Source organism: Heptranchias perlo, chromosome 38 (assembly GCF_035084215.1).
Source record: "Heptranchias perlo isolate sHepPer1 chromosome 38, sHepPer1.hap1, whole genome shotgun sequence".
Lineage (NCBI taxonomy): Eukaryota > Metazoa > Chordata > Chondrichthyes > Hexanchiformes > Hexanchidae > Heptranchias > Heptranchias perlo.
The window spans coordinates 4385659-4403593 of record NC_090362.1 but is presented as its reverse complement, the minus strand read 5'-3'; the positions used below and the strand labels follow the sequence as shown (position 1 = coordinate 4403593).

Genomic DNA, 17935 nt, shown 5'->3' with positions numbered 1-17935 from the left:
GTACTTGCATTTATATAGCGCCTTTCACAACCTCAGGACGTCCCAAAGTGCTTTACAGCCAATTTTGAAGTGTAGTCACTGTTGTAATGTAGGAAACGCAGCAGCCAATTTGCGCACAGCAAGATCCCACAAACAGCAATGAGATAATGACCAGATAATTTGTTTTTGGTAAATGTTACTTGAGGGATAAATATTGGCCAGGACACTGGGGAGAACTCCCCTGCTCTTCTTTGGTGCCTTGGGGTCTTTTACATCGGGGCCTCGGTTTAAAGTCTCATCCAAAAGGCGGCACCTTCAACAGTGCAGCACTCCCTCTGTGCTGCACTGGGAGTGTCAGTCTAGATTATGGGCTCAAGTCTCTGGAGTGGGACTTGAACCTACAACCTTCTGACTCAGAGGCAAGTGTTGGCCAGACCGGGTAGGGGCAGCTGGATCCACCTCCCTGAAGGACATTGGTGACCCAGTTGGGGTTTTATGACAATTCAGCAGGTCTGATGGTCATTCTATCTGTTGCCAGCCCACAAATTATTCATTGTGTTCAATTTCACGCCTTGCTATGGTGGGATTTAAACTCACCAGGGTGGATTTTCACCGTGCTACCTGGGCGTAAAACTGTAGAAACCATTTGATTTCGATTGCTATTGATCCCGGGCAGTTTCTACGATGGGCAGTCGATCCACAACGGCAGTTTTACACACCATCAGCAAGGTGATAATCTACTCCCATGATCTAGTTCTATAACTAGTCAAACATACGGAAGGGCCCATTCCTTCCAAATTAATATCGGTGATTCTGGTTACAGGAAAACCCAGGCCGTTGTATCTACTCTCCAGCTCCTATGAAATCGGACACATAATTGAAAACTGCTACTATGTGTGATAATGAGTTGTCCGCATCCAATCAATCACTAGTTACTGACAATGAAACTGCTTGTGGTTCAGGGCAGAAGTCAGTGTGAACATTGAAAAGAACGAATTTAACTTTGATCCAGGTGTTCTGAACTTTGTTAATGCTCCCCATGTAACCAGGGTTCACACAACTGAGGTTAATGATTATCCATTGGTCCCTGGAGTGTTTTATGACCAGATTTCGTTTGAAATCTCCAGATCTTACTCACGGTTTACTGTCTGTTGCAGTAAAGATGACCTTGCCTACGACCATGTACATCGACAGCTTGCCTCATTGCTACACTGCCGTCCAGCTCCACCTACACTGGGGGAGTGAAACTGAGGCTTTGGGATCTGAACACACCATCAGTGGGAGACATTATCCATCAGAGGTAAGACCATCCAACCCAGTGCAGAGTACAAGCAGACCGAGCATTATCCTGGGCATCATCTGCTCCTTTAAAAGCTTTCTCACCTGAACAAGAAGACTTGCATTTATATAGCACCTTTCACAACCTCAGGGTGCCCCAAAGCTCTTTACAGCCAATGAAGTACTTTTGAAGCGTAGTCACTGTTGTAATGTAGGCAACGTGGAAGCCAATTTGTGCACAGCAAGATCCCACAAACAGCAAAGTAATAATGACCAGATAATGATGCTGGTTGAGGAATAAATATTAGCCAGATCACTGGGGAGAACCGCCCCCCCCCGCTCTTCTGCAGGATGATATCAATGGACTGGTCAGGTGGGCAGAAAAGTGGCAAATGGAATTCAATCCGGAGAAGTGTGAGGTAATGCATTTGGGGAGGGCAAACAAGGCAAGGGAGTACACAATAAATGGGAGGATACTGAGAGGTGTAGAGGAAGTGAGGGACCTTGGAGTGCATGTCCACAGATCCCTGAAGGTAGCAGGACAGGTAGATAAGGTGGGTAAGAAGGCATAAGGAATACTTTCCTTAATTAGCTGAGGCATAGAATATAAGAGCAAGGAGGTTATGCTAGAACTGTATAAAACACTAGTTAGGCCACAGCTTGAGTACTGCGTGCAGTTCTGGTCACCACATTACAGGAAGGATGTAATTGCACTAGAGAGGGTACAGAGGAGATTTACGAGGATGTTGCCAGGGCTGGAGAATTTTAGCTATGAGGAAAGATTGGATAGGCTAGGGTTGTTTTCTTTGGAACAGAGGAGGCTGAGGGGTGATTTAATTGAGGTGTACAAAATTATGAGGGGCCTCGATAGAGTGGATAGGGAGGACCTATAAGCGAGGTCAATAACCAGAGGGCATAAATTTAAAGTGATTGGTAGAAGGATTAGACGGGAGCTGAGGAGAAATTTTTCACCCAGAGGGTGGTGGGGGTCTGGAACTCACTGCCTGAAAGGGTGGGAGAGGCAGAAACCCTCAACTCATTTAAAAAGTACCTGGATGTGCACCTGAAGGACTGTAACCTACAGGGCTACGGACCAAGGCTGGGTGGCTCACGTGGACACAATGGGCCAAATGGCCTCCTTCTGTGCTGTAAATTTTCAATGATTCTTCAAAGTGCCATGGGATCTTTTATGTCCGCTGTAGAGAACAAAGAGAGCCTCAGTTTAACATCTCATCTGAAAGACGGCACCTAAGACAGTGCAGCACTCCTTCACTACAGCACTGGGAGTGTTGGCCTAGATTATTGGTTCAAGTCGCTGGGCTGGGACTTGAACCCATGACCTTTGTAACTCAGAAGTGAGAGTGCTACTCGCTGAGCCAGGGCTGACATCCCAGAAGGCTGATTCCACGATCGTACTCTCCCAGCAGGGAGCCTTGTTCCCAGGGAGCCAGCACATCACATGGAAGGACAGGGCGTCAGCCCTTATAAAATAGACTTTGGGCAGAGCAGATGGCTTGGCATGAACCATTTGCACTGCTCCTTTCTCATCCGTACCCTTTCAGATTTGTGTTGGATTAAAACCATTAAAGAGCATTTCAAGGGCCATATTCTCCTCTGTTAACAAAAAAATTGCAAGAAATGCTGGATTTGGTGGTCACTTGATTAGAATCACTAAGGCGGTTGTGGGACTGCACAGTTCTGAAGTGTAATGTAGTCACTTTAATGCTATTCATAACGCTGCTTAATTGGGGTTCCATTGACAATGGAGGAGAGATTGTTAATCCAGATTAGCACGCTGCACGCTAATAACAAACACGCCACCATAATTCATGCCTTTCTTGATTTAGGCAAGATGGTGTCTTACTGTCCTGTAGCCTGTGCGTCTGGTGGATCCTGAGTTGCCAGTGCAGCTGGGGGGGGGGGTGCAGATGGACCACTGCACACCCCCAGCTATTTGGCCCAGTCTCTCCCCGTGTTGGCGCCGTCTCTCCCCGTGTTGGCCCCGTCTCTCCCCGTGTTGGCCCCGTCTCTCCCCGTGTTGGCGCCGTCTCTCCCCGTGTTGGCGCCGTCTCTCCCCGTGTTGGCGCCGTCTCTCCCCGTGTTGGCCCCGTCTCTCCCCGTGTTGGCCCCGTCTCTCCCCGTGTTGGCCCCGTCTCTCCCCATGCTATTATAGATATTTCAGTTTTTATTTCATTCCTTGAATGCCTTTGTCACCAGTGGAAGTTGCTCTTCCACCAATGCCATCAGGTTTGCCATGGATACCTTACTGGATTTGTGAGCCCCGATTTTAAAGGGGGGGGGGGGGGCGCAGGTACGGTGTGCACAATAGTACGGTACGGTACGGTAGCATAGTGGTTATGTTACTGGACTAGTCACCCAGAGGCCTGGACTAAAAATCCAGAGTCATGAGTTCAAATCCTGCCACGGCAGCTGGCGGATTTAAATTCAATGAATTAAATAAAAATCTGGAATTAAAAGACTAGTATCAGTAATGGTGGCCATGAAACTACCGGATTGTCGTAAAAACCCATCTGGTTCACTAATGTCCTTTAGGGAAGGGAACCTGCCGTCCTTACCCGGTCTGGCCTATATGTGACTCCAGACCCACAGCAATGTGGTTGATTCTTAATTGCCCTCTGAAATGGCCTAGCAAGCCACTCAGTTGTAAAATCTCGCTACGAAAAGTCATAATAAGAATAAAACCGGACGGACCACCCGGCATCGGACCACGAGGCACCGGACACGGCAACGGCAAAACACCAAGCCCAGTCGACCCTGCAAAGCCCTCCTTACCAACATCTGGGGACTTGTGCCAAAATTGGGAGAGCTGTCCCACAGACTAGTCAAGCAACAGCCTGACACAGCCATACTCACAGAATCATATCTTTCAGCCAACGTCCCAGACTCTTCCATCACCATCCCTGGGTATGTCCTGTCCCACCGGCAGGACAGACCCACCAGAGGTGGCGGTACAGTGATATACAGTCAGGAGGGAGTGGCCCTGGGAGTCCTCAACATTGACTCTGGACCCCATGAAATCTCATGGCATCAGGTCAAACATGGGCAAGGAAACCTCCTGCTGATTACCACCTACCGCCCTCCCTCAGCTGATGAATCAGTCCTCCTCCATGTTGAGCACCACTTGGAGGAAGCACTGAGGGTAGCAAGGACACAAAATGTACTCTGGGTGGGGGACTTCAATGTCCATCACCAAGAGTGGCTCGGTAGCACCACTACTGACCGAGCTGGCCGAGTCCTGAAGGACATAGCTGCCAGGCTGGGCCTGCAACAGGTGGTGAGCGAACCAACACGAGGGAAAAACTTACTTGACCTCGTCCTCACCAATCTACCTGTCGCAAATGCATCTGTCCACGACAGTATTGGTAGGAGTGACCACCGCACAGTCCTCGTGGAGACGAAGTCCCGTCTTCGCACTGAGGACACCATCCAACGTGTTGTGTGGCACTACCACCGTGCTAAATGGGATAGATTCAGAATAGATCTAGCAGCTCAAAACTGGGCATCCATGAGGCGCTGTGGGCCAGCAGCAGAATTGTATTCCAGTACAATCTGTAACCTCATGGCCTGGCATATTCCTCACTCTACCATTACCAACAAGCCAGGGGATCAACCCTGGTTCAATGAGGAGTGTAGAAGAGCATGCCAGGAGCAGCACCAGGCGTACCTAAAAATGAGGTGCCAACCTGGTGAAGCTACAACACAGGACGACATGCATGCTAAACAGCGGAAGCAACATGCTATAGTCAGAGCTAAGCGATTCCACAACCAACGGATCAGATCAAAGCTCTGCAGTCCTGCCACATCCAGTCGTGAATGGTGGTGGACAATTAAACAACTAACGGGAGGAGAAGGCTCTGCAAACATCCCCGTCCTCAATGATGGCAGAGTCCAGCACGTGAGTGCAACAGACAAGGCTGAAGTGTTTGCAACCATCTTCAGCCAGAAGTGCCGAGTGGATGATCCATCTCAGCCTCCTCCCGATATCCCCACCATCACAGAAGCCAGTCTTCAGCCAATTCGATTCACTCCACGTGATATCAAGAAACGGCTGAGTGCACTGGATACAGCAAAGGCTATGGGCCCTGACAACATCCTGGCTGTAGTGCTGAAGACTTGTGCTCCAGAACTAGCTGCACCTCTAGCCAAGCTGTTCCAGTACAGCTACAACACTGGCATCCACCCGACAATGTGGAAAATTGCCCAGGTATGTTCTGTCCACAAAAAGCAGGACAAATCCAATCCGGCCAATTACCGCCCCATCAGTCTACTCTCAATCATCAGCAAAGTGATGGAAGGTGTCGTCGACAGTGCTATCAAGCGGCACTTACTCACCAATAACCTGCTCACTGATGCTCAGTTTGGGTTCTGCTAGGACCACTCGGCTCCAGACCTCATTACAGCCTTGGTCCAAACATGGACAAAAGAGCTGAATTCCAGAGGTGAGGTGAGAGTGACTGCCCTTGACATCAAGGCAGCATTTGACCGAGTGTGGCACCAAGGAGCCCTTGTAAAATTGAAGTCAATGGGAGTCAGGGGGAAAACTCTCCAATGGCTGGAGTCATACCTAGCACAAAGGAAGATGGTAGTGGTTGTTGGAGGCCAATCATCTCAGCCCCAGGACATTGCTGCAGGAGTTCCTCAGGGCAGTGTCCTAGGCCCAACCATCTTCAGCTGCTTCATCAATGACCTTCCCTCCATCATAAGGTCAGAAATGGGGATGTTCACTGATGACTGCACAGTGTTCAGTTCCATTCGCAACCCCTCAAATAATGAAGCAGTCCGAGCCCGCATGCAGCAAGACCTGGACAACATCCAGGCTTGGGCTGATAAGTGGCAAGTAACATTCGCGCCAGATAAGTGCCAGGCAATGACCATCTCCAACAAGAGAGAGTCTAACCACCTCCCCTTGACATTCAACGGCATTACCATCGCTGAAACCCCCACCATCAACATCCTGGGGGTCACCATTGACCAGAAACTTAACTGGACCAGCCATATAAATACTGTGGCTATGAGAGCAGGTCAGAGGCTGGGTATTCTGCAGCGAGTGACTCACCTCCTGACTCCCCAAAGCCTTTCCACCATCTACAAGGCACAAGTCAGGAGTGTGATGGAATACTCTCCACTTGCCTGGATGAGTGCAGCTCCAACAACACTCAAGAAGCTCGACACCATCCCAGATAAAGCAGCCCGCTTGATTGGCACCCCATCCACCACCCTAAACATTCACTCCCTTCACCACCGGCGCACTGTGGCTGCAGTGTGTACCATCCACAGGATGCACTGCAGCAACTCACCAAGGCTTCTTTGACAGCACCTCCCAAACCCACGACCTCTACCACCTAGAAGGACAAGGGCAGCAGGCGCATGGGAACACCACCACCTGCACGTTCCCCTCCAAGTCACACACCATCCCCACTTGGAAATATATCGCCGTTCCTTCATCGCGCTGGGTCAAAATCCTGGAACTCCCTTCCTAACAGCACTGTGGGAGAACCTTCACCACACGGACTGCAGCGGTTCAAGAAGGCGGCTCACCACCACCTTCTCAAGGGCAATTAGGGATGGGCAATAAATGCCGGCCTCGCCAGCGACGCCCACATCCCATGAACGAATAAAAAAAAGTAGGATCCCCTTTTTGATCTGGATCCGATATTTATGCCTTGAACATGTATACTTCCTCAGTCTTCCCAAAGGTGAGATGAACCATTGATCTGTTCTAATTCACAGTAGGGTGAACATACAAAACTGCTGTGACTGGACTCACTTAATTCAAAGCATGCAATTTATCTTCATGTAATAATACAAACTAACAAACACGCTACACTTCCCCACATCAGTGGGTGGTCTTACTTGACTTAAGCAAGATGGCTCCAGAAGTATGTATCTTGTGGAAAAGAGGCAGACAAGGCTCCCAGACAGCAAAACTCAGTGAAAAAGCTGTGTATTTCGGGGTAAATATCTAATGGTACCAAACCAAACACAAAAATTAAACCAAATTCCAGTCTGACTGGGGCTCTCGTTGCTGAATGTTCAATCTTAATACTGTGTGCCGAACCGCTGCAGTCCGTGTGGTGAAGGTTCTCCCACAGTGCTGTTAGGAAGGGAGTTCCAGGATTTTGACCCAGCGACAATGAAGGAACGGCGATATATTTCCAAGTCGGGATGGTGTGTGACTTGGAGGGGAACGTGCAGGTGGTGTTGTTCCCATGCCCCTGCTGCTCTTGTCCTTCTAGGTGGTAGAGGTCGCGGGTTTGGGAGGTGCTGCTGAAGAAGCCTTGGTGAGTTACTGCAATGCATGCGGCGGTTAAAGCGGGCGGGATGACAATTTAAATACTTACTTACCTAGTTGAGATATTTGACAGACCTCATTGACAGGAGATTTTGGCAGGGGTGCAATTTTCATGGATCCTCAGTGTGTTTCCTGTGCTGTGGGAAACACTCTCTGTTGGAGCAGACGTGTTTCAGTCAGCAGCCAGTGGGAGATGCAAAGGATTTTTTGACAGTTAGGGTGAATACATCATTTATTGCAGCAGGGCACTCTGTTACTTCAGACAAAGTTTTGGCTGCAACACCTGTGTCTTTCCACTCAAAATTATTAACTTAGACCCTAAACACATTTACCTACTTTGCGGACCCCCTCAAACTCACCGTCGGGATGGGGGGGCACCACGGCTGCATTCATCACTTCATCCGAGGACGAGCAACATCACCAACCTCGCCAGGCATGCCGTCCACCTCCGCCACGTGGAGCTCCACAACACAGTGCTGCGCCACAGGTACCTGCACACAATAGTCGTGCAACTACACATACACCACCCACTGTAGGGTGACCCAATGGGTGGCATCAAGTGTGGATGTTCATGGAGAACCTCATGAAAGGGACTTATTGCACAAGCCAGTCAAGAATGGCCAAGACGTGGCAGTAGTGGTGACAATAAAATATTTAATGTGAGTTGAACCAAAATCAAATATAAATAACATGACAAACCGTCAAACACCCTTGTGCATCCCCTTTGTGCTCACGAAACCTTTGCTTTACCCTTCCTACAACTCATACATGATGCATCCCCTGTGGCTGCAGCAGAGGTAGTGGCAGGTTGGGTGAGGCTGACCATGAAAGAGATGCATCAGAGGGCGAGTATGAGTCAGAGCCATGAGATTGTATGAGGATTGGGTTGAGTGGTACTGGTGGGATGAGTACTGGGAAGGTGAGTAAGTGCAAGTAAGTTGAGGATGAGGTTTGAGTGGGTGTGAGGAGTGATGTGATAGAGTAGTGTTAGCAGTGCAGAAGGAGTTGTGGGGTGAGGGCGGTGATGTGGAAGACGGAGTGTAGGAGAATGAGTAAGTGCGCTCACATTGGCTAACCTAGTTAGGTCATTGAAGCGCTTCCTGCACTGGATCCTGGTGCGGGAGATGTTGCTGCTGTTGGTGACCTCCTCTGCCACCTCGTGCCAGGCCTTCTTGGTGGCAGAGGCAGGCCACTTCCTCCCGTCCGCTGGGTAGATCTCTCTCCTCCTCCTCCTCCTCACCCCATCCAGTAAGACCTGGAGTGAGGCATCATTAAACCTGGAAGCAGCCTTTCCCCTGGGCTGCTCCATGCTGTAATTTTGGCAGTTTGCTGCAGGAGCAGCATTGGAGGACTGCCCCTTTAAATAGGGTTGCTCCAGCTGACAGCCTGTGATGCGGGTGCACAGTCCGCCCACTGCGCAGGTTTCCAACAAACCCAGAAGCCAAGGTAAGTGGCTTCAATTTACCTGCGATCGCGTGGGGAACAGACCGATTTGACTGGGCAGGTTACCCACGCGCCCAGTCGAGCCCCCGCTGCCAACCCGCCTCCCTGGTAATATCGGGGCCTATGCTTTGAAGTGATAATCAGACTCTCGAGCACTCACTGTTATAATCGCTCCGTGTCACAGTTTCTCACTTGTCAGACCTGTGCTCTCTCTCTCCCCCCTCTCTCTCTGTGTCTCTATCTCTCTCCCCCTCACTCCGACTCTGTTGCTCGCTCTCTCTCCCCTCTCTCTCTCTCTCCTTGATTTTCCCAAGCTTTCTCACTATCCCTTTCTCTCACGCTCTCGATCTGTTTCTCATTTTCCCAGGTGCTTGCTCTCTCTCTGATCGCTCTCTTTCTGACCTGTCTGCTGGGTTCTCTATCTCTCGCTCTCTAATCGCTGTCTCTCTCTCTAATCGCTGTCTCTCTCTCTAATCGCTGTCTCTCTCTCTAATCGCTGTCTCTCTCTCTAATCGCTGTCTCTCTCTCTCTAATCACTGTCTCTCTCTCTCTCTCTAATCGCTCTCTCTCTCTCTCTCTCTCTCTGCTGGATTCTCTATCTCTCGCTCTCTGATCACTCTCCCTCTCTCTCTTTCTCTCTGATCGCTCTCTTTCTGACCTCTCTCTCTCTGCTGGGTTCTCTATCTCTCGCTCTCCCTCTCTCTCTCTCTCTCTCTCTGTCTCTCTCTTTCTGATCTGTCTCTCTCTCTCTGCTGGGTTCTCTATCTCTCGCTCTCCCTCTCTCTCTCTCTCTCTCTGATCGCTCTCTTTCTGACCTCTCTCTCTCTGCTGGGTTCTCTATCTCTCTCTCTCTGATCGCTCTCTCTCTCTCTCTCTCTGATTTGTCTCTCTCTGTCATGGAATCATAGAAGAGCCCAATCAGCCCTTGTGCCTGTACCAGCTCTCTGAAAGAGCTGTAAAACTGAGTGCTATGTCCCTGATCTTTCCCTATACAATTTCAAAAAAATTATTTTAAAAGCTATGTGGATTTTGCTTCCCCCACTATTTTTGGTCAGGCATTTCATGTCCTAACAATCCTCTGTGTAAAAAATCATCCTGAACTCTCCATTTGTGGTTTTGATAATGATCTTAAATTGATACCCTCTAGTTACTAACTCACCAACCAGTGGAAATAAGAACATAAGTAATAGGAGCAGGAGTAGGCCATACGGCCCCTCGAGCCTGCTCCGCCATTCAATAAGATCATTGGCTGATCTTCGACCTCAACTCCACTTTCCTGCCCAATCCCCATATCCCTTGATTCCCCTAGAGTCCAAAAATCTATCGATCTCAGTCTTGAATATACTCAATGACTGAGCATCCACAGCCCTCTGGGGTAGAGAATTCCAAAGATTCACAACCCTCTGAGTGAAGACATTTTTCCTCATCTTGGTCCTAAATGGCTGACCCCTTATCCTGAGACTATGACCTCTAGTTCCAGACTCTCCAGCCAGGGGAAACATCCTCTCAGCATCTACCCTGTCAAGCCCTCTAAGATTCTTATATGTTTCAATGAGATCACCTCTCATTCTTCTAAACTCCAGTATAGGCCCATTCTACTCAATCTCTCCTCATAGGACAACCCTCTCATCCCAGGAATCAATCTAGTGAACCTTCGTTGCACTCCCCCTCTAAGGCAAGTATATCCTTCCTTAGGTAAGGAGACCAAAACTGTACACAGTACTCCAGGTGTGGTCTCACCAGAGCCCTATATAATTGCAGCAAAACCTCCTTACTCTTATACTCCAACCCCCTTGCAATAAAGGCTAACATACTATTTGCCTTCCTAATTGCTTGCTGTACCTGCATGTTAACTTTCTGTGATTCGTGTACAAAGACACCCAAATCCCTCTGACTACCAACATTTCTTAGTTTCTCACCTTTCAAAAAATATTCTGCTTTTCTATTCTTCCTACCAAATAGTTTTTCCTGATTTACCTCATCAAAACCCCCCATCATTATGAACCCCTCTATCAGCTCGTCTCGTAACCTTCTCCGTTCTAATGAAAGCAGCCCCAGCTTCTCTAATCTCTCCTCATAACTAAAGCCCCTCATCCTCGGTATCATCCTAGTGAATCTCTTCTGTACCCTCTCCATGGCCTTGACGTCCTTCCTAAAGTAAAGCGCCCAAAACTGGGTCCAGTTCTGGGCAGACCCACCTTGAGTACTGGGTCCAGTTCTGGGCAGACCCACCTTGCGTACTGGGTCCAGTTCTGGTCAGACCCACCTTGAGTACTGGGTCCAGTTCTGGGCAGACCCACGTTGAGGACTGGGTCCAGTTCTGGTCAGACCCACCTTGAGTACTGGGTCCAGTTCTGGGCAGACCCACGTTGAGGACTGGGTCCAGTTCTGGTCAGACCCACCTTGAGTACTGGGTCCAGTTCTGGGCAGACCCACGTTGAGGACTGGGTCCAGTTCTGGGCAGACCCACGTTGAGGACTGGGTCCAGTTCTGGTCAGACCCACGTTGAGTACTGGGTCCAGTTCTGGGCAGACCCACGTTGAGTACTGGGTCCAGTTCTGGGCAGACCCACCTTGAGTACTGGGTCCAGTTCTGGACTCTGAGAGACAAGGGGGACATCCAAACGCTCTCTCCCTCTCTCACCCCTTATTGTTCCCCACTTCTCTCTCTCTCTCTCTCTCTCTCTATTGAGCTATATTGATATGTGAGTCCCTCCCCAACTCCAAGAATTTTGGCCCATTGTACGATTTATATATGGGGGGGAACTCCCACACATTTAAATGATTTCCACCTTTTAAAAAAAAGTTTTGAATATTAAATGATTACTGGTGAGAGAGAGTGTGGGGAGAGAGTGTGGGGGGGAGGGGAGAGAGAGTGTGGGGGGGAGGGGAGAGAGAGTGTGGGGGAGGGGAGAGAGTGTGTGGGGGAGGGGAGAGAGTGTGTGGGGGAGGGGAGAGAGTGTGGGGGGGAGGGGAGAGAGTGTGTGGGGGAGGGGAGAGAGTGTGGGGGAGGGGAGAGAGTGTGGGGGAGGGGAGAGAGTGTGTGGGGGAGGGGAGAGAGTGTGGGGGAGGGGAGAGAGAGTGGGGGAGGGGAGAGAGTGTGTGGGGGAGGGGAGAGAGAGTGTGGGGGAGGGGAGAGAGAGTGTGGGGGAGGGGAGAGAGTGTGGGGGGGAGGGGAGAGAGTGTGGGGGGGAGGGGAGAGAGTGTGGGGGGGAGAGGAGAGAGAGTGTGGGGGGGAGGGGAGAGAGAGTGTGGGGGAGGGGAGAGAGTGTGTGGGGGAGGGGAGAGAGAGTGTGGGGGAGGGGAGAGAGTGTGGGGGAGGGGAGAGAGAGTGTGGGGGAGGGGAGAGAGAGTGTGGGGGAGGGGAGAGAGAGTGTGGGGGAGGGGAGAGAGAGTGTGGGGGAGGGGAGAGAGAGTGTGAGGGGAGAGAGAGAGAGTGTGGGGGAGAGAGAGAGAGAGTGTGGGGGAGAGAGAGAGAGAGTGTGGGGGAGAGAGAGAGAGAGTGTGGGGGAGAGAGAGAGAGAGTGAGGGGAGATGGGGAGAGAGAGTGTGGGGGGAAGAATCACTGACAGGAATCTAGGAGCCAAAGGGAGCCATGAAGGTCTCTCAATGATGGAAGAGCGGGGATGCAGGAGTATTTCTGTGGACAATCTCGATGGGAAGGATGTGAGTTTGTGTTGGAGTGTGTGAGGCAGGAGCCTTAGTGCAGTTAGAAATAAAATGAAACCAGAATGAACCTGAATTGCGAGGATTGTGCGGCTCCTCTTGTGAGTCTGAGAGTCCTCCGAGACTCTTCTGTCAAATTGGTCCTTTCCAGATAGAAAGCTACACCTCCAGCCACTGCTGTGATCTTTTTTTATTTTCAATTTGCTTTCAGGTTCTTTGAAATCCAAGACTGAATGAAGAGGAATAACTTTATTACAATTTAGCAGATATACAGCAGGCCTGCCTTTGTTTACTGAGCTCCATCTTCAATCCTGATTGGAGGAGGCCACTTCAAAGCTCTTGCTAATTGAGACACTGTGAGGCGCTGATTGTTAAGGGAGCGTCTCTAAATTACATACTCACACTGACAAGAAGCAATTACGGCTGGTTCCTTAGGACAGACACTGAATCAGGGACAAATTGCAGTGTCTATTGCCCCAAACCACAGGCTCATGTTACACTCAGGCACTGTCTTACCTCACTGTGAGTGATTTTATCTTAATTTGTTACGAAAAGATGAATCTCTGGATAGTATGCAGAGGGCATTTGTCTATGAATGCTGTTGGATTAATTTGGAAGATGTAGCCAGTATGCTCTAACGTTAAGCTGTGTCGCGATGTATTTGATACAGAGCGTGCAATTTTGTCTTTATGGTGATAGTCCCTCAGCCTTGTTGTCCTGAAGGGTTTGACCGCTTACTGGGACACAGTTCCACAGCTGCCAGGATTGTGCCCAAGTGGCCATTATCCAGATGTGAGCTTTGACAGGTGGCAGGTTGTTCAACCATGAGGTAGCGCTGAGCTGAATCCTGTGCTCACTTGATATCCGCAAGCAGGCAGGAGAGCAAAGAGGGGTGAAAAACATGGCTGACATTGCACTCCCTAATCCAGGACAATTGCAATGGCCCCGACCGCCAGGAGAGCCATCAAGGAGAAACTCTTTGGAAGATCTTTCCTCTCCGTCTTTGTTAGGTTTCTTGGATCATCTGCCACCAAACGACCAGGGGCCTGTTTCCAGGCTTCCCCTGATGCCAGTTTAAGTCTCAATGCTGATTGGGTTGCAAACAGCCCAGTTATTCTTTGTTCAATTTTCCCCTCCTTTGACCAGTTTAAGGAATCTGAGCTGCCAGAACGTTGTAGAGACTGAGATTGTTTACTCTGAGGAAGAGGAGTCTCGAGGGAGATATTATTGACCCTCGGCTGAGTTTACAACCTGATGTCCTCTCCATCACCAAGGCCGTCTACTTCCACCTCTGTAACATTCCCTGCCTCAGCCTACCTGCTACTGAAACCCTCATCCATGCTTACGTTACCTTCAACCTCGACTATTGCAGTGCTCTCCTGGCCGGCCTCCCATCCTCCACCTTCCATAAATTTCAGCTCATCTAAAACTCTGCTGCCTGTATCCTAACTCACACCAAGTCCCGTTCACCCATCACCTCTGTGCTCGCTGACCTACATTGGCTCAAATGCCTCGTTTTAAAATTCTCATTCTTGTGTTCAAATCGTTCCATGGCCTCGCCCCTTCCCTATCTCTGTAACCTCCTCCAGCCCTACAACCCTCTGAGAACTCTGCGCTCCACCAATTCTGGCCTCTTGTGCATCCCCCACTTCCTTCGCCTCACCATTGGCGGCCGTGCCTTCAGCTGCCTCGGCCCCAAGCTCTGGAATTCCCTCCCTAAACCTCTCTGCCTCTGTACCTCGCTCTCCTCCTTTAAGACACTCCCCAAAACCCACCTCTTTTACCTATCCTAATATCGCCTTCTTTGGCTCGGTGTCAAATTACGTCTGATTATGCTCCCGTGAAGCGCCTTGGGACGTTTATGGCGCTATATAAATGCAAATTGTTGATGATATTATTGAAGGTTCTATGGGAATGGCAATAACATACACTTGCCAGTGACACAGAGTATAACCCACAGTCTGCAGTACATTACAATTGGGATTACTCATGGTGTTAAATTTCATTAGGCTGTGCTCCTGGTATAGAGTCTCGCTCAACAGAAGCCCAGATCGAAGAATTAGGCATGAGTGCCTTACAAAATTAACTCTGTAGTTTGCAGTGTGTGGCATACAGGATAATCCAGAGCATTTGTGCTATCCTGCAGTGTTGGTTATCTCAGTATGTAATACACTGCAGAGTGTGAGGTGTATGGTGTAAGAGGATAGAAAGTTGTTTGATGGACAGGAAACAGGGTTTGGTGCGGCACAGAATAGGGAAGGGTTGGCAGGGGTCAGTACTGGGCCCACTTTTGAAATCGGTGTATACAGATAATTTGGATTTGAGCATAGAAAGTACAATCTCGAAAGTTACCGATGACACTAAAGTCTTGGGTTTGGCAAACAATGAGGAGGGCTGCAAAACACTTCAGCAAGGCACAGACTGAGTGAGATGGGCAGACAGGGGGCAGATGCAATTTAATGTGGATAAGTGTGAGGTGATACATTTTGGGAGGAGACATATGGACTGGGAGTATACACTCAATGGAAAGATACTGAAGGGTGTGGGTGAATAGAGAGCCAGGTGTTCAAATATATCACTCCATGAACGTGAAAGCACAAGTAGATAAAGCAATAAAAAGCCAATAGCATTTTGGGTTTTATAAATAGGAGTATAGTACACAAGAGTAAAGAGGTATGGATAAATTTATACAGAAGGTTAGGCGATAGAGTATTGTATGCAATTTTAGCCAATACGTATGAGGGGCGAGTTGGCTAAGGTAGATTAGGAAATTAGATTAAAGGGTATGACAGTAGATAATCAATGGCAAACATTTAAAGAAATATTTTATAATTCTCAACGAATATACATTCCATTGAGAAATTAAAACTCCACAGGAAAAGTGATCCTCCCCTGGCTAACTAAAGAAGTTAAGGATAGTATTAGATTAAAAGAAGAGGCCTATAATGTTGTCAAGTAGTAAGCCTGAGGATTGGGAGAGTTTTAGAAACCAGCAAAGGATGACCAAAAAATTGATAAAGAGGGAGAAAATAGAATATGAAAGTAAACTAGCAAGAAATATAAAAACGGATTGTAAGAACCTCTGCAACTATGTAAAAAGGAAGAGAGTAGAGGCTGAGACAGGAGAAATTATAATGGGGAATAAGGAAATGGCAGAGACGTTAAACAAATATTTAGTATCTGTCTTCACTGTAGAGGACACAAAAAGCATACCAGAAATAGTGGGGAACCAAGGGGCTAATGAGAGTGAGGAACTTAAAGTAATTAATCTTAGTAAAAAAAAAGGTACTGGAGAAATTAATGGGACTAAAAGCCAATAAATCCTCTGGACCAGATGGCCTACATCCTAGGGTTCCAAAAGAGGTGGCTGCAGAGATGGTGGATGCATTAGTTGTGATCTTCCAAAATTCCCTGGATTCTGGAACGGTTCCAGTGGATTGGAAGGTAGCAAATGTAACCCCGCTATTCAAGAAAGGAGAGAGAGAGAAAACAGGGAACTACAGGCCAGTTAGCCTGATATCGGTCGTCGGGAAAATGCTGGAATCCATTATTAAGGAAGTGGTAACAGGGCACTTAGAAAATCATAATATGATTAGGCAGAGTCAACATGGTTTTATGAAAGGGAAATTGTGTTTGACAAATTTATTAGAGTTTTTTGAGAATGTAACTAGCAGGGTAGATAAAGGGGAACCAGTGGATGTAGTATGTTTGAATTTTCAAAAGGCATTCGATAAGGTGCCACATAAAAGGTTGTTACACAAGATAAGGGCTTGTGGGATTGGGGGTAATATATTAGCATGGAGAGAGGATTGGTTAATGGACAGAAAACAGAGTAGGGATAAACGGGTCATTTTCAGGTTGGCAGGCCGTAACTAGTGGGGTGCCACAAGGATCAGTGGTGCGTGGGCCTCAGCTATTTACAATCTATATTAATGACTTAAATGAAGGGACTGAGTGTAATGTATCCAAGTTTGCTGATGATACAAAGCTAGGTGGGAAAGTAAGCTGTGAGTCTGCAAAGGGATTACAGACAGGTTAAGTGAGTGGGCAAGAAAGTGGCAGATGGAGTATAATGTGGGGAAATGTGAGGTTATTCACTTTGGTGGGAAGAATAGAAAAACAGAATATTTTTTAAATGGTGAGAAACTATTAAATGTTGGCGTTCAGAGAGATTTGGATGTCCTTGTCTACGAAACACAGAAAGTTAACATGCAGGTACAGTAAACAGTTAGGAAGGCAAATGGTCTGTTGGCCTTTATTGCAAGGGGGTTGGAGTACAAGAGTAAGGAAGTCTTACTACAATTGTACAGGGCTCTGGTGAGACCTCACCTGGAGTACTGTGTACAGTTTTGATCTCCTTACCTGAGGAAGGATATATTTGCCTTTAGAGGGGGTGCAATGAAAGTTCACTAGATTGATTCCTGGGATGAGAGGGTTGTCCTATGAGGAGAGATTGAGTAGAATGGGACTATATTCTCTGGAGTTTAGAAGAATGAGAGGTGATCTCATTGAAATGTATAAAATTCTTAAGAGGGCTTGACAGGTTAGATGCTGAGAGGATGTTTCCCCTGCTGGAGAGTCCAGAAGGGGTATAGTCTCAGGATAAGGGGTGGATGATTTACGACTGAGATGAGGAGGAATTTCTTCATTCAGATGGTTGTGAATCTTTGGAATTCTCTACCCCAGAGGGCTTTGGATGCTGAGTCATTGAGTATATTCAAGGCTGAGATCAATAGATTTTTTGGACTCCAAGGGAATCAAGGGATATGGGGATCAGGTGGGAAAGTGGAGTTGAGGTCAAAGATCAGCCATGATCTTATTGAATGGCGGAGCAGGCTCGAGGGACCGTATGGCCTACTCCTACTCCCATTTCTTATGTTCTTATATTCTTAGACACCCCATTATGGAAAGTACAGTGTAGATTCACCAGGATGATGCCAGGGATGGGAAACCATGGTTATGAGCAGAGACCTGCGAAACTGGAACTATTTCCACTAGAGCAGAGGAGACTAAGAGAATTAATAGTGATTTTTTAAATTACGCAGCGTTTTGAAAGACTCTGGTTGGGGAGTAAATGATGAGCGGTGATCGATTTAAAATTGTCGCTAAGAGAGTGAGGATCAAGGTTCGGAGAAATTTATTTACACAGAGAGTTGTTAGAGCACGGAATGGTTTGCCACGGGGAGTACAGTGCACATAGCTGGTCAGCAGCCAGAGCAGACCTATGCAGAGAAAGAATGTACTATTTTATATGATA

At 48.2% G+C, this 17935-nt stretch overlaps 1 protein-coding gene across 1 annotated transcript in view; it reads left to right on the top strand.

Moving 5' to 3' along the window:
* Positions 1-17935, top strand: part of ca12 (carbonic anhydrase XII) — a 99823-nt gene that overhangs the window by 51474 nt on the left and 30414 nt on the right. The window contains exon 4 of the mRNA XM_067973243.1: positions 1137-1279. Coding sequence (XP_067829344.1) covers positions 1137-1279 — 143 coding nt within the window. The remainder of the gene's footprint in view (positions 1-1136; positions 1280-17935) is intronic.